Genomic DNA, 24,761 nt, shown 5'->3' with positions numbered 1-24,761 from the left:
GAAATGAATGCAGTGCAAAGAACATTGTATGTCTCAAAATCAGAGCAAAATGGTGTAATAAATATAATAAAAATGGTAATAAAATATTAATTTATGAAAGATGGCTCACATTTACAGTTGCAGGCAGTGGCACAGTTTTCCTGGGCACTGTCACACTTCAGTGCTTCTGACTGTTTCAGAGGGAGTTACTGGTGGCTGTAGTGACAGCTGGCTGTAGTGACAGCTGGCAGCAGTCAGATGATACAGAAAAGGTCCTTGACAATCATGTTACCACTCCTGAGCCTGATGTCCTCTCCCTGTGAAATATCTATACCAGTCTGAATAACCTTTGGGAGAAGCCCTTGAGGCTGAAATTTTCCATCCTCTTAGTAGTTTTCACTGGCATGTGGTAACGCATGTATTTCCAGAACTTCTTGCGTGGAGCAGCAGAAATGGAAGACTTCCAGGTAATGACTGGTAAAATCCGAAGTGCTTTCTTCACTACTGGAGGCAAAGCCTCTGGCTCTTTGAAATCCTGGAATTTTATTAATACCAGTTTGATCCCTTTATCTTCCAATGCACAGTTCACCGCTGCCTGCAGTTCAAAGATGCTTGGTCCACTGACATAGGCTGGGCTCAAAATAATTATTACCCGTCTGCTTTGTTTAATAGCAGTGACAACTTCATCTGTGTATGCTGGAGAGGAAATGGTGAGAGTTACTGCATTCTTCAAAGGGGTTTTTATCTTACCAGCTCTTTTATCAATAGATAAAACCCAGAAATAAGGAAAGACAATAGGAATGCTGACTAATCATACAACACCTAGAAATAAGTTTGCTATCAGAGGGTACCATGGCTGCTCTTATACAACTGAGGAACGCAACTTTCTGCTCAGGACATGAAGGACACAGCTGAGACCTCAGCACACTTCAACAAGGGACACTTGGACTTGCCTTCATCTCTCCCACAGGGTTTTCTAATTACTGAGGTAGCACTGGCTAAAGTTGCTCAGAAAGTAACTACTGAAATAGTTGAAGTCTTCTTTCCAGGGAAAGGAGTCTGCTTACAAAGAAATTCTTTCACAAGAAGCCTTGTCTCAGCCTAGTAGCTCACAGCGACCTCACTCCAAAGTATGTATGCATCAGGCACAGGGACCAGACACAAAGATCAAAACATTATGAGATTTGAACATAAATTCAACTACCTAATTATACAATTTGTTGCTCTGGTGGAAAAAGTTGGTTTTGGTTTGTTTTTTTTTAAGTGAAACACAATTTTATAAAAAACTGAAGATTTTTTACCATGCCTAAGGAACTTACCTCCTCCTGGAAGAATATCTCTTTCAAGAATACATAACTTGTATCCATATTTGTTTTCTAGCATATCTGGAAGAAGCTCCAGGGCAAATTTTTCCTCACTAATTAAAGCAGAGTCACTTTCAGAAGAGTTTAGTTTTGCATATGATACAAATGCATCAAATTCTTTGCCATCTAAAATAAATAAATAAATAAATAAATAAATAATAAGTAAATTACTATATACATTATCAAGTCTGGCTGAAGCATTCATCTTCTTTCTTAATGCCCTGTTTCCATTTATATCTGTTTAAGTAGGCACAACACAAACCTAAAATTATGACGTATTCCTGGATTACAGCTATCCAGTCACCAAAGACAACCTTGCTGTCTCACTGTCTTGCAAATTTTGTAGACATATGCTACCAAAGCAAACAAGCAAGCTAGAGATGTTTAGTGCAATGTATTTTAAAGGTTTAGTCCTTTCCAGGCAAAAGCTATGTGGTAGGGAATGATTCCCCATCTTTTCTCTAATTTGCCCAATGCTAATTAAAAAAACTTGTCAGTGACCAATCTTATTTTGAAATACAATAAAGCTTAAAGGAAAAATGTTATTGAATATTAGTTGCTTGCAAAACTATGCTGCTTTCATACACTGTTATGCTTATAAACAGAGAGACTCTGTCAAGGAGCAAAGGCTAAGTCTGATCAAAATATCAGTTCAGACACCAAGTACTGACTAGTTATTGAACTTTAAGTCTCCTTAAAATAATGTTTGTACAGTGCAGATGAAACATAGGTAAAGAATTTTTCTTAGCTTTGATCACCCTGGCACCAATGTCTTGAGTTAGGTGCATTCTTAACTACAAGGCAAAAGCAAAATTTATCTGCTGAATAAACTTTGAATACACTTGAGGGAGAAGGAATGTAAAATAAAATCATTTCTGGTGAAAGCAAAAGGCACAGTAGACCCAGTCCAGTTTCCCAGTTACTTGAGGATATTTAAGTTATCCTAAGACTGCCAGATTTGACAGGGGAAGTATTGGAGACTCAAGCATTTTAGAATGGCAGGACATTGTCCGGCAGCCCAAATACCATCAGACACCTATGTTCAATTAGCTGAATTGTATCATATGACAATATAATGAATAGGAACCAGAAAGAAATTCCCATGTGTTTCAGGGTGCTGCTGCAGGGTGAGCTGAGAGGCTCTCTGGATTCCACCACATTGACTGCACCTTCAGCTTGGCTGCCTGGGAGCTGAGGCACCCACAAGCAGTACAGAGACCTAAGTGCTGAGTGTCATGACCCATGTGCCTTGGTGTTAACCTCCCGATTTCTATCCCTAGATGTGAGATTAGGACCACAGACACAAGCTAGAGTCACCAAGTTCCTACAGGATCTAGAAAAGCCTGTATGTAAAGCAAATTCAGAAAAGTAACATGGCTGAGCTTGGGCTCAACACTTAAATTCAGAACCAGCACATAGCAGAAGGTATGTCGTCAAAAGAAAATAGAGGTGTGCAGGTCTGGAGGCCAAGAATGTGATCAGACAACACATATTGCACCTCTGCTCCTCCCCTCTGCTCCCAGACACACTTTCAATCACATCCTTCTACTGGTGCCGAAGCTTTTGTGATAACAGGGGTAGATGATTCCCTTTGCTGGTTACACACTGTCTTTTACTGAGTTATTTTTCTGCCAAGCTGAGCCAATTTGGGCCCACAAGAGTGAATCAGCAGCAGTAGGCACACAGGATTAATGTGGAAATTAAAGGTGGGCCAAAGGTTCACTAGATTGGTTTTGATGAACTTCATTTATATTTTAAATTGAAGCTCCCTTGAAAACAGATTTTAAATAACACTAACTTGCACTACAAGCCAGGTATTCCTCATTTCACCCGCAGAGGTCACTGCAATCTTATTAGACCACAACCACTAACACATGCCTTTATAACATTACTATTACAGTGGTAAGCTAAAAATAAATACACAATAAGCACCATTAGGCCGTATTTTCACATAATTGCACAAGAAAATTACAAGCTGAGGAACTTTTGGTAGTGTACTTAAGGTGCTGGAAGTGTAGGAAATAAAGAATACCTAATTTAAGCAAAGTGATGGCATACGTGTTCTAAAAATGTTAGTATCAAATCTCCTGCAGTATTTCTTCATACATGTGGAAGAAGACAGGAGTTTTGAGGTATATTTGAATTAGCTAAGGAGGCAAAATAATCCCAGAGGGGTTGTGGTTTCTCTCTCCATAAGGTTTTGCACAACCTAGGTTGGCTCTGCTTTGAGCAGGTGCACAGGGTACCTTCCAGTCTTGTAGGATTATTCAATTGTCTGATTCTGTGCTGAGAAGGACACAGGAGAAAAAATTATACAAAGGAAGAAACAGCAAAATCAAGTCATAACTGCTGCTTTGCTGCTGTGTGAGCAAGTCCTTTCAGTCCTCAGGTGACTTTGATATGCATCCATGAAGTGAGAAGGACATATAATCCTGCAGGTGAGAACACATTTCCCTTGGGCAGAAAACTCTCTGGGTATGCATGATTGGTCTGCACACCCCCACACCCCCGTACTGCAGATGGAGCTGTGTGCAGAAGGCACCTGAGAAGCAGGGGACAGGCAGGGGACAGGGGCTGTCATGGTGAAACCCAACGGTGTCTTCAGCTTGAGTGCACAAGCAGGTCTGTGTCTGTCCTGCTGACATGCAGGGTGTGCTCTAAAGGGACTTTCCACAGGTTCTTAAATCACTTTGTTACCAGATAGAGGGGAAATTTTGAGTGATTTTCCAAATTGCCTTTGCCAAATGCTTTAGTGCTTGTAAAAATGCTTTCCAGAAGGGCAGTTAATTTTCCAATTCTGCATGTACTTAGAGGTATCTAGATATAGTTGTTTCACACTCACATATGAGATACATTTACAAACATAAAAACAGACATCCCTACCTCAAACTGCATCAAGATGCAAGGATTTTTAGAAAAATTTTCTCAGGCACAAACTATCAGAATTCTTTCAACACATTTAAGAAAATCATACATTAAGTTCTTTGATGTAGTCATAGTGATTCCTTCAGGGGCCTGTTTTAGCTGAGGTGATGGGGCAGTGCTACTATTAAGACTTGAAGAATCAAAAGTTAATCACTCTGGTCCAAATGTGAAGTGGTTTCCAAAGATTTTAGGAAATATGAATATTTCCCAAGCATTCATTTGCCAGTTGGTGGCCTTTATCATCTTATTTCTCTCTTGTGTTTATTCCTTTGAGAAACTTGTTGGCTTTAAGTGAAAAATACAATAAACCCTGGAATCCTTTACTTTGTTATGCCTTTAAAATGTTTTTTCAGAGAAAGATTTTAAAATGTTGGAGATGCTAAATTATTCCTTGCACATGGACTGCCAAAATTCAACTTCCTACTCTTATCTTCTATGGGTAAATTAAGGTAAAAGTCTAACTGGTGTTTCTGTTGGTGTTAGATATTTCTTTCACACTATCTGACCTTTTTTCCATCTGCATTCACTGAGCATCTTGCAAGGTTTAATAGACTTTGTACTGGCTCAAAAAGAACAGGCTCATTTAAATAACTTCATTAAATGAGTAATTCATATCAGATTATCCCACATGGCAAAAGGCAGTAGAAAAACTAGAACAAATTAATATTATACAAGGTTTCTTACCTTCTGTACTTTTGTTGTGGACCAGATAACTTCGATACATCAGCACTATTTCAATCCAGTGCTGGTAAATAAAGACAGTGCACAAAACAAATGCAAATAGAGTAGAAATGACACTGCATAGTACATATAAGAACAACACTGCAGAGAGAAAAGAGTCTATCATAACTCAAGTTTCCAAAATAATATTGACACTTAGATAAAAATTCCGTCCAGAAATGGGGACAAACCATCTTACAGAATCTTTTTTTCTTGTCCTTCTGGCAAAATCTAGGGAAGTCAAGATCTCATGTAGCCACAAACCTCAACACAGTTTCAGTCTACCATCAGTGACCTTTTTATCATGGCATCTCTTTGGTGGTATGAAAAACCAATCTATGACAGAGTGCACAGAGAAAATAGTTTCTATGCTCAGCAATGCTGAAAATAGCCATCACCTGAGATGGAAAAGCTGCATCAGAGCAGACACAGCTGCACACAGTGCCCTTCTGGCAGCTTCCTGTTGCACCCTAGTGATGAACCTCCACTCTGAACTATGGTTAACACTTTAATTTCCACACTGATTCTGGTTTGGGCCTTGAAAGACTGCCACAATCATATCAGTTATGGTAACTTCTCAGAAACATGCACTCTAACGACTGGGAAAATAAACAGAATTATCCTATGAAAATCAGGGAATTCTGTTGCTTTCAGCAGCCTCTCTGCTTCAGTTTAGTAGATTGCCTATTAATGTTCAGAGATTGCACTCTCCTCTTCTTCTTTTCAGTTACTCTCTAACTTCCACTTGGCTCACCTGCCTGCAGTAAGTCCCCAGATAGCCCTGTTCTTCTGAGTAATCCTCAAAATACTGTGGCTTTCAAGACATCTAACAAATCAGACTTTTCCCACTCATGTTCAAGAAACTTCTGCTGCTGGCTAAAAGCCAGTGTCAATGGAGAATTAATTAGTAGCAGTAGAGTAAATGAAAATTTGTCTTCAGGGGTAAATAGTCACCAGTTGATAGCTTTACCTCTCTTCTTTCTTTTCAACCGGATCACAGCAGTGGCATTCCCTACTGAATTCTCAGCAAAGCATGTGAAGCTGCTTCTGAGGTCCTTTTCAGTAACTTCTTTCAAAGTTGCAACATGAAGAAGTGTGTGTCCTTTCAAACCTTTTGGATAGACACTAGAGAGAAAAAAATGTGTATTTGCATGATACCTTTGCTGTTCATTCACACAATTTCCTAATGTCTTACACACAAAAGCAGAGGAGCTTGCAACTTCTTAACATTCATCTTGAACTTTTAATAGTAATGCAGTATTCTGGTTTGGAACCTTCTCTTGGTTTATACATGGTAAGAAAATACTAACTAGCATCATAAGAAAATATTTTGATAAGCCTAAGGACTGGAAGGTTTATCCTTAATTCAGCTACTCAGCAAAATATTTACCACTTGCCTAGTTTTCAATATATAGTCCCCTTTACTTCTATAAATTACTTGTGGTTTTCTAAGATGTAAAATATTCACCTGGAAGAAATGCAGAGAAATAAAACTTCAAAAAGAGAGAGAACTAGCTGGTCAAAAGACTGAGCAGCTCAGCCTCTTGCACTGGGGTAAAAAGGACATGATAGGCAAACAGAATAAGACAGAAATAAGGGACAGAAGTACAGGAAATGAAGAGGTAACTGAGGAATTCCTTCAGGGTTGAGTGAAGGATATGGGAAAGAGATCTGTATCTGCAATCACTCCAGAATACCCAGGGTTTCTGAGTTGCTGAAAGCCACAGGTATAAGCATCTCTGGGTCATCCCAAAAGTCATCTCGCATCATGCCCCTGCAAAATGATAGTAGACCATGGCTCTGCCTCTGCTACCTCAAGATATGTAGGAGTGAGCATAGGCAAGGATTCAACCAAAATCTGTTGGGGATGTTTCACTTGTCTGTATTTTTAAAAATAAACAGAAACTCTGCCCATGAAAACAGCTAAAAACTTGTTAACAAGAATATTCCAAATCTAAACATTCTGAAGTTAGGAAAATTTGCAGTCTATCTCCTAAGTGTGTGATATCATAACTTATTTTTTTCCCATATGACTCCTATTATGAACTTGATTTTAGCAGTGACACCAGAGCCTTTGCTTCCCCCAGTGTACAGAAAGTTTACCCATAAAGTTTACTCAGGGCTGTGTGGTGAAAGACAGATTTGCCTGTTTTGCCTCTATGCTGTTGCTTGCCCAAGTTGAACACTGCGTAAGTGAATGAAAACAGGAAGGAAAGGGAAGTGTAATGACTTACAGGGGTTGCCCCAGCTCACAGGAAACCTTTCCCCTACATGTTTCTTCTCTGCAGGGTCTGGCTAATTCTCACCAGGGAGGAGTCTCAAAATTCAGTGTCCTGAAATTCAGTGCTGCAAGCCCTCCTCAGACATGGTCTGCAACACCCCAGTGTCTGAGTCACACAAACTCCCTTCAATGTCCACAGTATTGTTTTGATGATGTGATTAATTCCCCACTCAGAGACAGCTTCCAAAGGCAGACTGTGTGAATTGCTAGCAAGGCACAACAGAGACTGTGCTCTCAAGAATACCTGGAAACAAGAACACTTGAAAACAACTGAGGCAGGGACAGGCAAGCAGGAACCCTTTATGTTGAAACCATCTATGAGCTAAAGTTTTAAGAGCTAAGATTATGCAGAGTTTGAGTTCTTGGTTGTATGGCCATCAATATGTGCTTCTGTATGTGAAAGTCACATGCCTGTCCCTTGCTTGTGGACATATGCATCACTAGCTGAAAGCAAAGAGCCTTCTAAAGTTTTTCAATAAAGTGTATTCAGTAAAGTTGTTATAGAAGGACTTTTAAAGTTGCTTGTGGTGGTAATAACCAGACTATTAGGGGGGATGGAGGAGGAGGTTCTCACGTTGTTTCCTGATTCAATTTCTCATTTACATTCTCTTCGATGTTTCTTATCCACGTTACCCTCATTGGAGAAACCCTTTCAAACCCAAACTGTACACGACATTCCAATTCAAGTGGTTTGCCTGGAAAAAATGAACACAGAAAAACCATGCCTGCAGAATATTATTCTCTTAAATAGCCTAGAAAGCAAAGCTGGTTTGCTTTATCAAGATCTGTCATTATTTATCAATACCTCATTTAAATATTTTCATTTTTTCTAGAAGAGGAATTGAAACTTACCAACTTCTACTTCGAGGATCACAACACCATTGGGATACAAAAGGTTTGGTGGATGAATAGTGTTTTTTGCTGCAATTAATAAGAATATAATTAAGTATAAAGTTATTGGCAGTGTAGAAAACAAAAAAAAATAAGATTTAATTTTTCAAGATTTAGGTGGAATTTAGACACCTAAGTCCAAGAGAAGGACAACAAAACTTGCATAGCTACTCAAACATCTCCTATCTTGTTTACAGAGTTACTCTTACACGAGCTGAGAAGCTCAGCAACTAGTCTGTGCTTTAAATTATTTAGGATTAAAAAATTAGGAACCCCCCCCCTCCTTGTAAAACCCCCTGAAGGGTGCAATCCTCATACCAGTCCCCTGCCAAACCTCTTTTCATGCCCAGTAAGCACAGAGCACATGCACACCCCATTCATAAGCACAGATACTTGTACCAAAATAGCCATGTTGTTTTCAAATCTCAGGTCACCCCAGGGCACAGATAATGACACCCACGGGTAGTAGAATAAAACCCACAGCTCTGATATTCTAGGAAAGTCACATACTGCAGGAAATGGTGCATCATAACATCTTTTCATTCTGGTTGGGTTTTTTTTTGTTTGTTTTTGTTTGTTCTTTTTTACTGGGTCACAGCAGAGAAATAGATCACAGAGTCACAGAACGAGCTGAGTTGGAAGGGACCCACAGGACTGAGTTCAGCATCCAGCCCTGCACAGAACCGTTCCCAAGAGTCACACCCTGTGCCTGAGAGTGTTGCTCAAACACTCCTTGAATTCTGTCAGGCTTGCTGCTGTTGACCACTTCCCTGGGGAGCCTGTTCTAGTGCCCAACCACCCTCTGGGTAAAAGGCATTTTTCTAATATCTGCCCTAAACCTCTCCTGACACAACTCCAGGCCATTCCCTCAGGTCCTGTCATGGAAGACCTCCACTGCAAGAAGGTCTCACCTCAGTCTGCAAGGTTATAGGATGCATATGGTGCCTTTTAAGTTTTTCTGACTGCTCTAGAAATGAGGGAAAAGAACTGAGAAGGACAATGTGTCAAGTACAGTCAGATCAGAATAAAAGCAGAGCTTGTCCAAGCCTGCCTGGAGAATATTGTGGGAATAAAGCCAGAAGGAAGAGTGAAAGAGCAAGAGTATTTTAAGCCACCACACAGAATTCTCACAGGTTGGTAAGACATGGTTTCCTGTCCTGATGGGATGGATACATTTTTCCCTTGAACTCTTAGAACCAAATTCTTAAAATACCTGCGGAAAGATGGATCACCTAGTTCAGAAAATATCCTCATTATAAAATATCCATGAAGCTTCAAAGGAGTGTTTCTTCACTAGACCATAAAACCAGGTTGCCTCACTTGACACACATCTTTTGCTCCCTAAATTTTGTTCTCCCTTTCACAGAGTGGCCTATCTTCCACCAGGATGCTAAGGAATAGTCCTGTGCTGTTTTCATACAGAAACAGCTGTACTGCATCCATACAGTTCAGGATATAGATTAGATTTATACTTTCCTACAGGACCTAGTGCTATTACTATTGGATGTTCTAGTTGGTGTCCCAAGATGTCCTCCGAATACTTGGAAGAGGATTTGAATGATCCTGTAGCTAATTCAATTTATGGGTTTTTCAGAACAAGAGCCTGAACAAAAGACAGAAATAAACATAATAAAGAAAACATACTTCAGGTGTTTTATTCTGGGTTATTATATTACTCACCAGTGACTTCCACTGTTACTGCTGTTCTCACTGTCCACTTGATAATATTTTCAGACAGAGTATAATCACATACATATGTCCCAGCATCTTTGTCATAGGTTGGATTCAAGTAGATTTCATTCTGCTTAAGTTTTAGGCTTGGTCTGCTTTTCCTGTATTTTATCTGATGACCATCCTAATGAAAAGAATGTCTAAGAATTAAAGGTTTGGGATTTTTTCTTGCTGTTGTTGCTGTTAGTAAAATATATTTTAATATATTTGGACAGGATTTTCATGGAATAAGGGCTAAACCAAAGTTTTTTCACTGAAGCCCAAAAAGGGATATATTAGAAGCCTGAGGACATTTTTCATTTATACTAAAAAATATGTGGAACACCTTGATTTTTAAAAAATTATTTATAATGAATGGTTGATGTAAAAATATGGAATCACAAAACTAATCTAAATTAAACTCCTATTACCAAAGAGAAACAAAAAGGACCACTTTTTTGATGGACTAGGTATTTTTTCTTTTGCAAATAAATAATTTTGAAAAATTTAAAAGTTATTTTATGAGAAGTAAACCATGAGTTTTGATGGTCTGAGGTTGAGAACACTGCCACTACTTTTAGAAGCATGAGAATGTTCTATTTTTTTAAAGTGCCCCTATTTTTCAGCTTATTATATTCATATTCCACCAAAACCAGCAAGAATTTTCCTTAAATCAAGTTCCTTAAAATATCCAGTAACGCAAATGTGAAGATGTTCCTTAACATCAGTGGATTTCAGATCAAGATGTAGGTAAAGATAAACCTTATTTAAAATTTTAAAGCAAATGCAGAATAACTTTGACTAGATCATAATTCTACCTGATAGAATAAAATAATGTAAATAATACCAGGCAGGAAAATGCATAATTGAAAATTTTAGTCATTTTCTTTTGCTCCTTTATACAGGTTTGGATGCTATATTACCATCCTTATGAACACTAAGTCAGTAGTGGTTCAGTGGAATAGTGTTTCATTTAAAATAGGACTCTTGGAAAGAAGAATTTGAAACATTATTCTTAAAATAATTTTGTGTCTAACAATGCCAGTTTTCTTTGGTATATTGGATATTTTCAAAATTTGAAAGGTCAAAACAAAACTTAAAATGTTGTATTTCAATCATGTCAGTTTTGTAAAAAGCCTATTTTAATTCTCAATTTCTTAAATTCCTTAACTGAAACCAAGCATTTCTTGGCTTCTGTTTTGTATAATAATGTTTTGGGTGTGGCAAATTTCTTCAATACTCTTCCTTAAATACTTGATATATATCAGTCCAAGAGTCTACTTTTGGATTTAGTTTCTTTGCCATTGCCTGCCAAAGAAGAGTTCAAGTACTATGGCACATGGACATTAACTAGATCTGAAGCTTCACCTCCACTCAGCAGTTTCCAGTACTCAATAGACTGACTCCTACCTTGTACCATTTCACATCCTGCTTTTTGATGTGGCTGTAACATTTTGTCCCAGGACAGGTTATTGAATTCCCATTGCCAGCAAGCAGATATAGAATATTTGTGTCATAACCTGAACATTTTGCTGCTGTCTTTGTTTGAACATCCAAAACCATTTTGAGACATGGGATTTTTCCCCTGAGTGATGTTAAAAAAAAAAAAAAAAAAAAAAAAAAAAAAAAAAAGTTAAACACTTAATACACAAGCCAAACCATTAATTCTCAATAATTCTCCTATAGAAATAGAAACCTTTTGCTCCTTTACTCCATTACTTTTTTGCTCTGTTACTTACCATATCCTACAGATGTACACTCCAGAAGCACTGTCCCTTATTGGTTTAAACCAAAGTGCATCCCCTTGGAAAGTCAGGTTTGAGCTTTCCTTGATGTCCTTCAGTGTCTCTTTATCTTTCTGATGCCAGAACCATTTCACCTTATGTTGATTTAGAAGTGAGCTGTTATAAATGTTGGTAGCATCTTTATCTGGTAAAGCACATTGCAGAACAAACTCCTCGCCATTAATTGCACGATACCATATTTGAGGTTCAACATGGGAACATCCTGAAAAGCAGGACAGTAAGATATCAGTACCATCTGAAAAAATGCAGAGTCATGGTGAAAAAATTAAAAATAAAAATTAGAAACAAAATAGAACTTTATCTTTTTTGTGTTGAATATTTCTTTATGTGATCAGCACAGCACATGGACTAATAAAAAACAGGTTTTCTTAAATATGTAATTTGCCAATGTTCTTGAAAATTTATTCAAAGGTTCCAAAGGTTTCTTAGGCCTATTTTCAGAAGCTTAATGTGAAGAGTTTTTGTGATGTGCAGACTTTTGCGTGCGTGCTAACCTGCTAAACCTCAAGTCTGTAGAAATGCAGATGTAGCTGTTCTTGATCTCACCATATTCATGGATAAGGGACTGACATAAGCCTGAAGAAGCAGAACCTGCCCACCACATGCCCTATTTAAGGTATGATTGACAAACATCATTGTCTCACTGCTTTTAAATATTTACCCTCCTATGTTTCAGCAACTGTCTCTAAAATTACACTTTTTTTTAATTCTGAAAGATATGGTCAGCCATCCTAATGCCCATCCTGCCAGTTAGGCTGCTGTGATCTTTGAAAGTATGGCAGGATTTCACCCCAGCAGAAGGGAGGTCATGAAATCTGTTCCCTATCTGCCCACCTGGGAAACTCTTTACAGTTTCATTTTATCTCTGCGCACTAAATTGGATCAAGATCCTCTAGATATATTGTGTGTGTGGAAGAATTTGATAAATCAATCTCTTTCTGCTTTTGTCCTCCTTGTCCTCAGTCCTTTCCTCATTAGACCAGATACTGGAGACCTAAATCACAGATGCAATTAATTTGTTTCATTTAGGCCTCAGAGACTTTCCTTAACCTTTATCCTTTTCACTGCGGAACTGATTTTTGAATCAAATTTAGGGTAGCTTGTATACTTCAGAAGCTTGCAGAAAGGCTATTTGTCAGATACAAGCATGGACATTGTGCAAAAGCAAGGAAAAATTAAGATCTCCTTTTCTAAGTTTTCAGAAAGCACCACAAACACTGAATATCACTGAAGCATATTCTTACCTGGCAAATTAATCTTTCTAACTTCTACCCCACTGACAAATACTGTTAATATCCAGCACAAAGTGAGCATTGTTTTCTTTATCAATTTTGGCTGATATTCAGAGACATTTTCTTTAAGAATCATCTTGCTCTCTGCAAAAGAGGAAAATGGGGTAGATTTTTTTGTAAATAAGAGTCAAATAAAATAGTGTATTTCATTGTGTACCTCTGTAAAACTTTGCAAACATTATTTTCTTCATATTGTGTTTTTTAAAAATGGGGTTTGGAGCACTTTTCCTGTTCATACTATTTCACTGAAATACAGAATGGATAATACTCAAGAATATGCAACAGTCTCTCTAAATACACCTGCATAAAATTGCTTACAGATGAATTTCCAAGTCATACTACAACAATGCAGAACTCCACCTCTAGAATGGAAATGCAGATCCTTCTTCCTTTGATAGGAGCATGTTCTCTAAGATGAGAGGTAAGATATCAAATATCATCAGCCTCCAGCTAATAATGCCTATCAGCAAGAGACTGACAGGTATAAATGGTACCAAAAATCCATGGAGCGCTGTTGTAGCTTGAAGGTCAACAGGCTCAGATTATATTCCTTTGGGATTAAACCAAATCTGAAGATGTGCTGCAGCTGCAAATGGCATTGAGTCCATGTGACTGGAGAACCATGCAGAAGTAAAGCCCTCAAAGCATGTCCTGTATGGGCACATGTGTTTGGTTCTCTCTTTCCCTCAAGAGACATGCTCCTACTGGGCTTTGTTACCAGCCAAAATGAGCATACTTAGGATGTCTACTAGGGCCAGCAGAGCAACCTAAAGCCCCTTCTCCTCCACCGTGGTGTGCCTGTGTGTACAGCATCAGGCCTTACTTTTGTACTACAATGCTGTGCTTGAGCAGCCCTGCTGAGAAGGGTAACACCCACACCAGCATAAGGGACCAGCTCTGCAGGCTGCTCTCTGTAAACTGAGACTGGGAACACCCAGGGGATTCGGAGCAGGTTCACAAAGCACTCAGATGCATCCAGACTCCCATATGACAGTACCCTGTACAAGGTGAAACCCCAAACCATATTGATATGTTTTGCCTCTTCCACTAAGAAGTCTGATCTGCATCCCATAGCCTTCTCATCCGCATGCTGCCCAGTGTGCATATTCAACAGCCATGGCTTAATCTGGGTATTTAGTAAGGACATACCCAATGTCTATGACTGACACATCTGCAGTGTCTGCTCCAGGAGTAAAGGCACACTGCCTGGTTCAGGAGCAAAGTACTTTGCTGTTGTTCCATTTGCACAGCTGTGCATTGTGCAACAGAGCCCTCAAGGGATTTTTTTTCTTTCCTTTTGCCATAGAGTGACTCTGCATTTGCAATGCCAGAGAGGCACTGAGTCAGCCCAAAGGAAAAGCAGAGAGGTTGGGCAAAGGTTAATCCCTTGTCTGTTGGCACCTCATGCAAATCAGATACTACTCATACTGGTTAGCATCGACAGAGCATCCAGTGCACACTGAGCTAGAGAGAGGTGATGAGAACTCCCACGCTGCACTTTTCCAGGCAGCTGTTTTGTGTAGAGAGGAGAACTTTTAGTCACCATTCTCTTCAGAATGTCTCTATTCCTTGCAAGTGAATGGAATTATCTATTTTTTATGCTCAGAGGCCACAGGAAGTACTTTAACTCATTTGTCTCACCCCATCCTGGTGCTCTGTTACAGGTTGGCTGCCAACTGTCATCAACCCACATATTTTTTTTAAATCATCCTGAAACTCTGAGTCTCTATGTATGTCTCAATGAATTGAGTTTGCTACCAGCACTGGGAAAAAGCCCTCCATAAGTTTATCCAACTTTTTTATCCACTGATAAAAGATCAACAGATCCTGACTCTCGAATCTGGGTTTATGACAACTGTGAAGACCTCGCTCAAGGTATTCACTGAGGCTGTATCTCTAGCCATGTTAATTCTGTATAAAACCAAGAATGGTGTTTTGAGTTATGTCATCCAACAGCCTACATGTCAAAGGCATGCTGGTGCCAGTAGCAATCAAGATCCAGGGGCCTTTTTGGTGGTTCAGTGCTATAGTCCTTGAGCAGGTGAGCAGGTGTTGCTGTTGTCAAAAGCAGAGCAAGCACTTCATTCTTGTGACCAGTGACATGACTTGAGGAGACAGCATGAAGCTGTGTCAGGGGCAGTTCAGATTGGATATGAGGAAATTTTTCTTTACTCAGAGGGTGGTTGGACACTGGAACAGGTTCCCCAGGGAAGTGGTCACAGCACCAAGCCTGACAGAGTTCCAGAAATGTTCAGACAACAGTCTCAGGCACATGGTGTGATTCTTGGGGTGTCCTGTGTAGAGCCAGGAGTTGGACTCAATGATCCTGATAGGTCCCTTCCAACTCAGATTATTCTATGATTCTATTATGTATTTCTCTGTCCTCTGCACTCCACTCTCTCTTGACCCCAGGTAAATGGTCCAGTCTCTCTCCTGTGACAGCTCTGGTCCTTCCTGGTGACTCTTTAAGCCACCTGTGGCTCTGTTAAGCCACCAGAAGCTATTTGAAAAGCATCTGACCTGGAACAAGATAAGCAGTGGGAGTGTTTACTTCCCAACTTCCCATGTGTGTGTAACTGGGGACATACAGGACATGTGTAGTGAAACTGCATGAAGTGACTGTTCACAAAGCATTTAATAATGCCAGTGATGTATAATCTCTTTGTTCTGCAATTTGCTGCCATACTAATGATACCTTCTTTAAGCTCCAAAAGGTCACCACAGATGGGAAAGAAGTGCTAAAGGGAAGATTGACTAATGAATGTTACACCTTTGGTTAGCAATCTTTTCAATTTTTCTGTTGTCTTTAGCTAGGCATGGGAAAATACACTGCTGTCATTTTGGGGATTTTTTGGTTTTGGTTTTGGTTTTGGTTTTTTTGCTAACTGATAACATTTTTATTAGAGAATCTTGTACTCATTGCATTTTTATAGTTTAAAAAGTATAGTAGGATGTGAAATTAATAATTGTCATCTTGCAAGTGTGCTTGACAAGAACAGGGAAATTCACAGCAGGAGCAGACAGCAATCATCATTCAGGTACATTTGCACTGCAGGTGGTTTGGTGACTCAGTTTACTCAAGGACTGATTTGTCTTTATCAGTATCTACCAGAGAAAGAAAGGACTCTACTCCAGGCAACTTGTTATCAAAAGTCTCTCCACCTTCTCCTGCCATGTACAAAACCATATTATAATGTTCTTAGTCTAGGGATTTAGGGTGCTACTTAATCGAAAAGTATTGTATATAAGGAAATTAATGTGATCTTCACATAATTTCTTGTGCTAAAAGAATGCAAGTGAAAAATAGGAATTGTAATACATTAGCTATGTTTCAATTCCTAAAGGACTGTTAGAAAAAAATGAGTAAATTTCTATATCAGAGAGTTTCCACAGTATCACAGAATAAGCTGAGTTGGAAGGGACCTATAAGGATCATCGAGTCCAACTCCCAGCCCTTTTGGAACTCTGTCAGGCTTGGTGCTGCGACCACATCCCTGGGGAGCCCATTTCTGTGCCCAGACACCCTCTGGATGAAGAACCTTTTTTTAAGATGCAGCCCAAAACTTCCCCTGACACAACTTCAGGCCACTTCCCCAGATCCTGTCACTGGTCACCACAGAGAAGAGATTAGTTGTACACTGTGATGAGGTCTCCTTTCAGCCTCTTCTTTTTCTTCTTCAGCTTTTTACATAAAATATAAGCAAAAAAATCAAAATCAGTTTCTTGAGAGCTGTGCCAAGTTTCAGGATATCTCTGAAGTCTAGTAAAGAGTGGCATACCACAATCCTTCCATAACACAATTCTTATTCTGATGAAAATCACTTCACCATCAAGCTATCAATTCCTGTGTCTTGCATTCAATGGAAGGGCAAGCATAATCTGATTCTAGGACTAAGATTAGTAACAGCCACACAGCAGATGAAAAAAGCTTTACCATGTCTACAAAATTGAAAAGGATATTTAATGAAGCTACTTACTAAGACATTACTGTTTGTCTGACCAAGCAGTTAAAGCAAATTTATTTTAAAATGCACATTCAAAGGCAATAAAATGAACTCACCTTCAAGCAGACAGGATAGGGAGAGCTAAAATCTGAACTTAAGACATTTAATTTTTAAAAAATTATCTCAAGATCTTTCTTGCACATCCTACATAACATGATAAGAATTGTGGTTAGTTCTAGCTGTGCACTGTGTTGAGTTTGTTTCCTTTACAGGAATTTCCTCTACCTCACTCATCATCCCTTCCTTTCATAGTTTAGTTGCATTATGTTGAAATTTATGGGTCACTTTCTTGTAAAAAAGAACAGGGGAAACACCTCCTAGTAAGAGATCAAAGCTTCTTGGGTTCTAAAATCTTCTATTTGCACTGTGTGCAAAATTGTGTTGGATTTTTTTAGTTTGCTTCATTTAAGAAGAGTACTGTTTCCTTTTTTTTTCTTTTTCCAAATGCTGCTTTTAAACAGTTCACAAAAATCTGTACTATCTGAGATCTACAAGATTATTCAATACACAATAATACTCACATTAAGACTTGAGTTCTCCTTACCATTAATGTCCTCAGCTACTTTCCACACCCACTGTAAGTGGGAGCTACATGGGGACACTGTTTCCTCCTGTGTCCTCCTAGCTCAGCCTCACTAGTTAGCCAAACACAGCCTTGGCAGAGAGGGAAGACAAGCCCTGAAGAATTAGAGCCATCTGTGACTTGCCCCTCTTGGACCTGCAAGAAGGCAGAGCACTTCAGCATACATAGTCCCACACAGTCCAGCCCCTCTTTCAGGCTTCCTGCTTGGATGTAAAACCCATAAAAAACTGACTGCAGAGTGCCCCAAGCTACATAAAAGCATGTGAGACCACTTTGCCATCAATTCAGATCCCAATGATCCCTATTCCAATAGAGGATATGTAAATATTTGTCCATCAGTTCGCAACAGACTTATTTCAAGAACAGTAGGACTTGGTTTTCTTTTCTTGTGTGAAGTTATTTATTTTTTACTGCATATTGCCACAAGAAGGTTAAAAATGCTGTTTGTCTCAAAGCAGGGGATTTCAATTTTGCCTCTGTTTATGCACATTCCTTTATGCAATGACCAATATTAATGCTTGATTCTGTTGGGTTCTGAGCATTTGGAGATAAAGGATTTGTATTCTCAGCTTCCACCACATTTTTAGCTTTCTGCTTATTCCAGACCTGAGCCCACTGATGATCAGCCTTGGTGATTGTCCCCTAAACTATAGTCAATGTTTTGCCCTATTGCAAAATACGTGTTTGATTTATAAATTACAAAAGGCTTCCATTTATGTCTAGAAATTTCAGTATAAAGAATTAAGCTTTTGAAGGTGTCCTGACAGATAGAAAAAAAAAAAAGTCTTTTGTTCCCTCTTCACTTAAAGGAATTACAGAGTGCAACACAGCTGAATTCAAAGCCTTTCTTCTTTCCAACTCAGATTATCAGAAAAAAAATGGTTCTTTCATGGAGATGCATCTTAAAGACATAAAATATCCTTCATTAATTTTAAGTGTAAATTGTTGTAGTTTCCAAGTAATAAGGCTTACCACAATCAAAAATTAAGCATAACAGTCCAACAATTATATTAGAAATACATTTTAGAAATACAATAGGAGCACCAGTCACATATAGTTTTGAAAGCCACACTACCAGAAGTCTAAGTGGTATGTCATACTGGTTACCACACTGGATGAGAATTTTGTAAATAATAATACCAAATATTTGGCTAAGCCTCTTCTCCAATTCACCCTTTTGTCTTCTGCAAAAATAATATAGACAGTAAAAAAGCAGCCTTACACATTTGCACTTCCAAGGTTCGTATTTCTCTTTGACTGCAAGGCAAAGTGCATAAAGAAGAGGGTAAAGGACCACTCCAGAATATTCTCCCTGCTTCCACTCTCTCCCCACCCTCTCTTGCCTTTTACTCACTTACCCTCCCACTCTGCTAAAATTTAGCACATTTTATGCTATATCTCCAGAAAATTTTACATCCCCACCCCTGTGGAAAGTCAAGTTTGGGGGCTTTATCTTACCTTGTCCATCTCACTTCTGCTCAAGTGGGGAAAATGTACCATCTTGGTGTGTATGCAGTGTAGACTTACAGTGCTGAGAGGATTAGTTTTTTTACTATTTTGGTACTATTATGACACTTTTCTGGCTTGACACATTTACACATTACCTCCTCCTCTGCCCTGCTATGGTTAACACCTAGTAGGTAAGAAATTTTCCACTCCAATTATCTTCTGCACTGAGTCAGTGGTGCTGATTCTGCTGTTGAAGGAGGTGTCTGAACAATATCTAAATATGAACCTTTGTCTATTTTGTACTAGTTTATGTACCTTTTGAAATAACATACCGTCACATGTGGTTTCTGGAACTTGTGGGTGATTGTGAAATAAAGGAAGTTGGTGATACTTACCATCAATTTGCTGCATTACAGTGAATTCTGCCTCGGGCATCAGGGACTAACATATCTAGAGCCACAGAGGTACTTTGAATATACTAATAACTGAATAGCCACATGCCAACAGAGAAATAGCAAAGCAAATTCTCACAATTCTTAGCAGTTAATTAGAAAAGATTGTCTAGCACCTCAAATTCCATGACAATTCCTTCTTGATTTCCATGGTAGTTCAGCCTGCTTACTTCAAGCCAAGAAACATAAACCTGACAGAGATGACCACCACTGAATTTTTCGTTTTCTTTTAGTAACTTACTGTACTTCAGCTTAAAAGTAGGTCAGAGTAGTAGTAGTTTCTCCTTTACTATCACAGGAGACCTTACTCTTATAATGGCTTTAATGCCCATTATACATTTATTCAAGTAGACATCCTTGTATGCATATCATTCCTTAGCTTGAACAGCTCTTCTTTCTAGTGCTTTTCTTTTCCTGTATGCATTTGGTAAAAATGCTCCTATTCTTTTCCCTGGCCATTTTACCAAGCTAGCACTTAAACTCTTCCAGGATCCTTTGCATGGTTCCCCTGCTGATCCTTAATAGCTCTGCCTCACAGGTCTCAAGGTCTTGTTTCATTGGAAGCAATTCATTATTTGTCTTTCCTTCATCATGCTGGGAGCTGGAGACACTCCTGAGATTGTCACAAGTTTTCATTTCCAGTGTACGAGTTCCTTCCTTGTAGATTAATTTTTGTTGCTGATCCATAAAGCCAGTATCTTCCTTATGTATTACATAAATAAATATGCTTAATGTATGGCTTATCAACCCAATATGCACAAATAGGGACATTGCTATCACAGCTGAGAGCTAAATATTTACTTTCAAGTTTCCTGAAAGAGGAGGTCTCATAATGAAGTGTCGTTATGAAGTCCTCAAGAGATCTTTTTGCTAGTGATATTCAGATAATTCCTAGTATGTACTGCCTGCTCTTCAAGACTAGACACAGTTACTTCTGAATTTGCCCAACTTTTTCTAAAAAGTTGGGTTTGTACATCATTACAAGGAGTTTTGGAACCTCTTATGGAGCATTCCTTCACCTTAGTCAAAACCCCTAAAACAGCTACAATTTTCCAGCAATGAACAGAAAAGAGTTTTGTAACATTATAGTAGAATAAGGTCTCCAGCACACCACTGAAATTGGCTTAGTTATGGTAGTGGTTGAAAGCAATACAGCAATAACCCATAAATCTATTTTATTGTCTTTAAGAAATACCCTAAGGCATCAATGTACTGAACTCTATTATTTTTGTATTTAATAGTTTACAAGAAAAAAGTATATTACACTGGACTGTCTTGCTGAATTACACACTACTTCTTAACAGAAGAGGCCAGATGGGAGATCAGACAATAAAAGACAAAACCCTGTGATTACTTTTTTATATATTTAGCTGACAAAACAAACAAACAAAAAATACTATTGTGCCCTATTTGCAGCTGCTTTCACTGAAATTCAGAAAATTTGGATTGCTGAACTACAGGAAGCTGTAAACTGTGGATACTGCAGAAAGCTTGGTAACTGCTGCTTCACCCAGACACACAATCTAATTCCACTTCAGAAAATAATTTCCCAAAAATGCAATCACATTTGCTTTTTCAAAATATTGATTGCTTTTCAAGTACATCACAAGCATCTCATTAGGAAAGGCAATGTTTTGAACATTCTTAAAGTCTGCAAGCCAGACCAAGTTGCCTCTAAAAAGAAAACAACTTTTTTCACTTTCTCTGAGAAATCAAGATAGAAAAGGTTCTTTTCAATATAAAACCACAGTTTTAGAGTAATCTTCCAGGCCAGAAACACACATCTATCTTCATAACTGTTAATCTCTAACCATTTTTAATTACCTGAGGAATCAATCTACTGAATTCTGAATGTGAAACATAAAATTCTGCATTAATCATTTTGCATAAATCAACTATGTACCCTTACACAGGGTACTATGTATCCTTAAGGTCTAAGATATCCAGTGAACACTAACCTTGCCCTGCACACACGGGAGTGTCTGCTCCAACAGATTCTGGGAATCTCAACTTTGTTATACTTGGAGAATCACCAGACAAGAACAGAACCTGGGCTGACACCCCCACTGCTCGAGGCTCAGCCCTTTGTCCACTGAGAATATCCAAAATTGTCTGATGGGAGCACTTCACTGAATTTGAGGGGCACTTTTCAAGGGATACCTGAGAAATACTTCTCTAGGTCTGCGTGCAAGCAAGTGTGAATATGTTATAGTAAATGTACTATGAATGTTGCTCTCCTAAAATACTTAAATATGTATGCTATATTAATTCTTTGTTAAATTGTTTAACTTAAGCTATCAATTAAGTGCTCTTAAACCTTTAGGCCAAAACTGTTGGTCAAGACTGGCTCAGTTTAGCTGTGGCTCTGAACCTTGTGCCTAAATGGGAGGGTCTTCCTTATTCCTTTTTATCCTTACCCTAACTCTTTTCTTCCCCCCACTCCCCCTCCAGCCTCCTCATGGATAATTTTTGGGTTGACTTTTGGATTGATTGATTTTTGGTTTTAGTCTGATTTTTTTTCTCTGCGCTTTAGCCATCCACTAAATTGTAGAGTGAGCTTTGGCAATGAACTTTTTCTTCCTTTCACTTTTATATTAAATCTGCTTTTGCTAATACATATCAGTGATTCTATAAGCAACCTTAAAAACATTTATTCATTATATTTCTTGTTTAGCTACAGCAAAAAAAGAAGCCATAGATGTGGAGAAGATAAATATAGTTTTATTAAGTGCAAAAGTGAACAAAACCCACAGTATAAATTACTGAAATGACCCATTACCTCAAACCATCATGTGAATTCACTTATACATGATGAGGCAAATCATTGCAACTACAGTCTATAAAAGTAATATTAGCAGTTCCTTTTCTCTATGGACTGGCAAACAAAAATCAGGCATTTCCAAGGTCTGATTAATGTCACTAATTCAGGATATAAGAGCAATAAGAATAACATCTGGCATTAGTATGAGTATGTATATTCCTAATTTCCCTTGTCCCCCCACTGATCCTTAATTTCCTTTGTCCCCCTTTACCATTGCATCATGGGCAGTGAGGATCATCTATAAAGTGACTGTGTCACGATATCCTTCTGTGCAAAAATACTTCCCCTTTCACAGATTTTGTAATTCAACATGCATCTGCTTTGCTGGCATTCAAACAACTTGGGAGTTAATGCCATTTGGCTTTCAACTTCCTTATATATAATCCTCTGTTATTCTGTAAAATTTCAGGGCAGTAAAATTCTGTAGGGTGTCACAGGCTTTAGGGTACAATCTTTATGAGGTGTAGCAGGTATATGCACATTGTCTCTCCAAGGTGAGGTGAGGGGGCATCCATGGCAAATTCAAGTTCAATTTATAGTAGCTGATTCTCATAGAGGGTAGGCTTGGTCCAGAGCTGTTAACAAACCATGAGCACCATCCACAGTAGCATATGTAGTAAAACACATTTGACCTCTAATTTGTTAGGCAATACATTGACAACAGTATATTAAAAACTACATGCCCAAGGAGAAAGTTTAATACCTCAGTTAATTATTAGGAAAGTAACTAATATTTCTGTAAGATGTTTGGCCAGAAAATTGTGTGCCTAGTATGTCTTATGGCATTTCTGTACTGACAAAGAATGTCAAAACTTATCTGTGACTAGGAAACACAGGAAACATTGGTACAGAAGAACTGAAAATTGTGAAAAATTTGAGATTTGGAATGTAAAGGCATGCATCTGCAGAGGAGAAATCTTCTTCAGTAAAATCTTACACCAGGGAATGGCTTTTGCCTATGAACAACATTTGCATAGTTCCGTAGTTGTCTGACAGAAAGGAGACCTCCTAGAACTGATCTGCAGGTCACTACGGATGTTTGCCTTCCATCTACCTGTTAACCTGACAACAATGTTGTCTCCATTTTGGAAATATATACTTAGCTTTTTCTTTTACCTAAACATCTTCCAGAAACTATGCATGATTAAAGGATATTTGACAAACAATGTTTCATTCCCATGAAACTTGAGACATTGTCAGTGTCACCAAACACTCCGTGTTTTCAAGCACACTGAGAAGGCAATGGAGCTCCTCCACCTCTGTGAATTGTCACTGTAAAAGAGATGCCTTCTCAAAATCAGCAGTAACGGCGTGCAAGGCAATGACAAGAGTGGGCAGAGCCTTGATGATTTCCTAATAACCTGACAAAAGATCTTCCAAAATGATTCTACCTTGACTTCTCCCCACTGATGCTAGGAGGAAAGATGGTTCCATTTTATCCAGAAGTTTGTCAGATTGGTATCTTCTGCAAGGCAGCTAATAATAAGGGAGAATTAGCATAGTTTTGAATAGCTCTTCTAACATTGTTTTAAAAAACAATATTAAGACAACAATTCCAAAGGATTAGGAGTCTATATACACACCAAAGACCTAATTTTCACCTAAATCCCCTACATGCAATGGCTGAAGGCAGCTCAGGATATAACAGAATCATGGAACGTGTCTGTTTGGAAGGGACCACAGTGGAACATCTGGTCTGACCTCCTGCTCAAGCAGGGTCATTCCAGAGCACGTTGTACAGAATTATGTCCAGTCAGTTCTTGATTATCTCCATTGAGGGAGACTCCACAACCTCGCTGGGAAATTGATTCCAATGTGGTATCAATTAACAAAATACATTAACAAAATACTGTTTTTTCTATCCCAATCCCCTCTTGTCCCTGTCAAAATGAGCATTTGTAATCTTCTCAGTGAAATACGATGTAAACAGTCTTTACCATTCCTTCAAATGATTTTCAGTCATAGACTATGTACAATTCAGTAGTAAATACTGTTGAAGCATTGAAAAAAACTGCCCTACTTTTTCTAACCTCTCTTTTCTCTGTTGGCTTGGGTTTTTTCCTACTTGATGTTGCCCAAAGTGTGCATGCCAAGCTCTTCAAGGCAGGAGTTGTGTGCGTCTTCTTACAGTCCTTAGAAAATACCAAAATACAAAACAAGGAGCATCTAAATGCCGCGCTCCCGCCCCAGATCCCTGCTCTCTCAGCCCCGGCTAGCTCTTCTCCTGGGGCGAGAGTGGGCAGTGGAGGCACCCCCCGCTGCTCCTTGATAGGGTTTGGAGGGTGCCTTTGTGGGTCCCTGGGTAGCGCTGGCGAGAAAGGGCGGATCCAGCTGGGGGCCAAGTCCAAGTTTATTCGAGGCCAACGGGGCCAAGTGCACAGGAACGGTGCCAGCCAACTGGAACCCCGAGAGGGGTCTGACACCGGGTTATAAACCTTTAGGGAGGGGTATCCATTAACCAATGGGGAAAGGGGAAGGGAGTGGC

General features: G+C 38.9%; 1 protein-coding gene across 1 annotated transcript; it reads right to left on the bottom strand.

Moving 5' to 3' along the window:
* Positions 1 to 284: 284 nt before the first annotated feature.
* IL18RAP (interleukin 18 receptor accessory protein) lies at positions 285 to 19,020 on the bottom strand. Its single transcript, XM_031506418.2, has 11 exons — positions 19,013 to 19,020; positions 12,920 to 13,051; positions 11,610 to 11,877; positions 11,281 to 11,455; positions 9,841 to 10,015; positions 8,122 to 8,190; positions 7,844 to 7,964; positions 5,959 to 6,113; positions 4,953 to 5,090; positions 1,299 to 1,469; positions 285 to 675 (listed from the first exon to the last, which is right to left on the bottom strand). The coding sequence occupies exons 2-11, from the start codon at positions 13,041 to 13,043 to the stop codon at positions 308 to 310; spliced, it is 1,764 nt and encodes a 587-aa protein (XP_031362278.2). The 5' UTR covers positions 13,044 to 13,051; positions 19,013 to 19,020; the 3' UTR covers positions 285 to 307.
* Between the last annotated feature and the right edge of the window lie 5,741 nt (positions 19,021 to 24,761).

This window comes from Lonchura striata, chromosome 2 (assembly GCF_046129695.1).
Source record: "Lonchura striata isolate bLonStr1 chromosome 2, bLonStr1.mat, whole genome shotgun sequence".
Lineage (NCBI taxonomy): Eukaryota > Metazoa > Chordata > Aves > Passeriformes > Estrildidae > Lonchura > Lonchura striata.
This window is presented reverse-complemented; position numbering and strand designations above follow the sequence as displayed.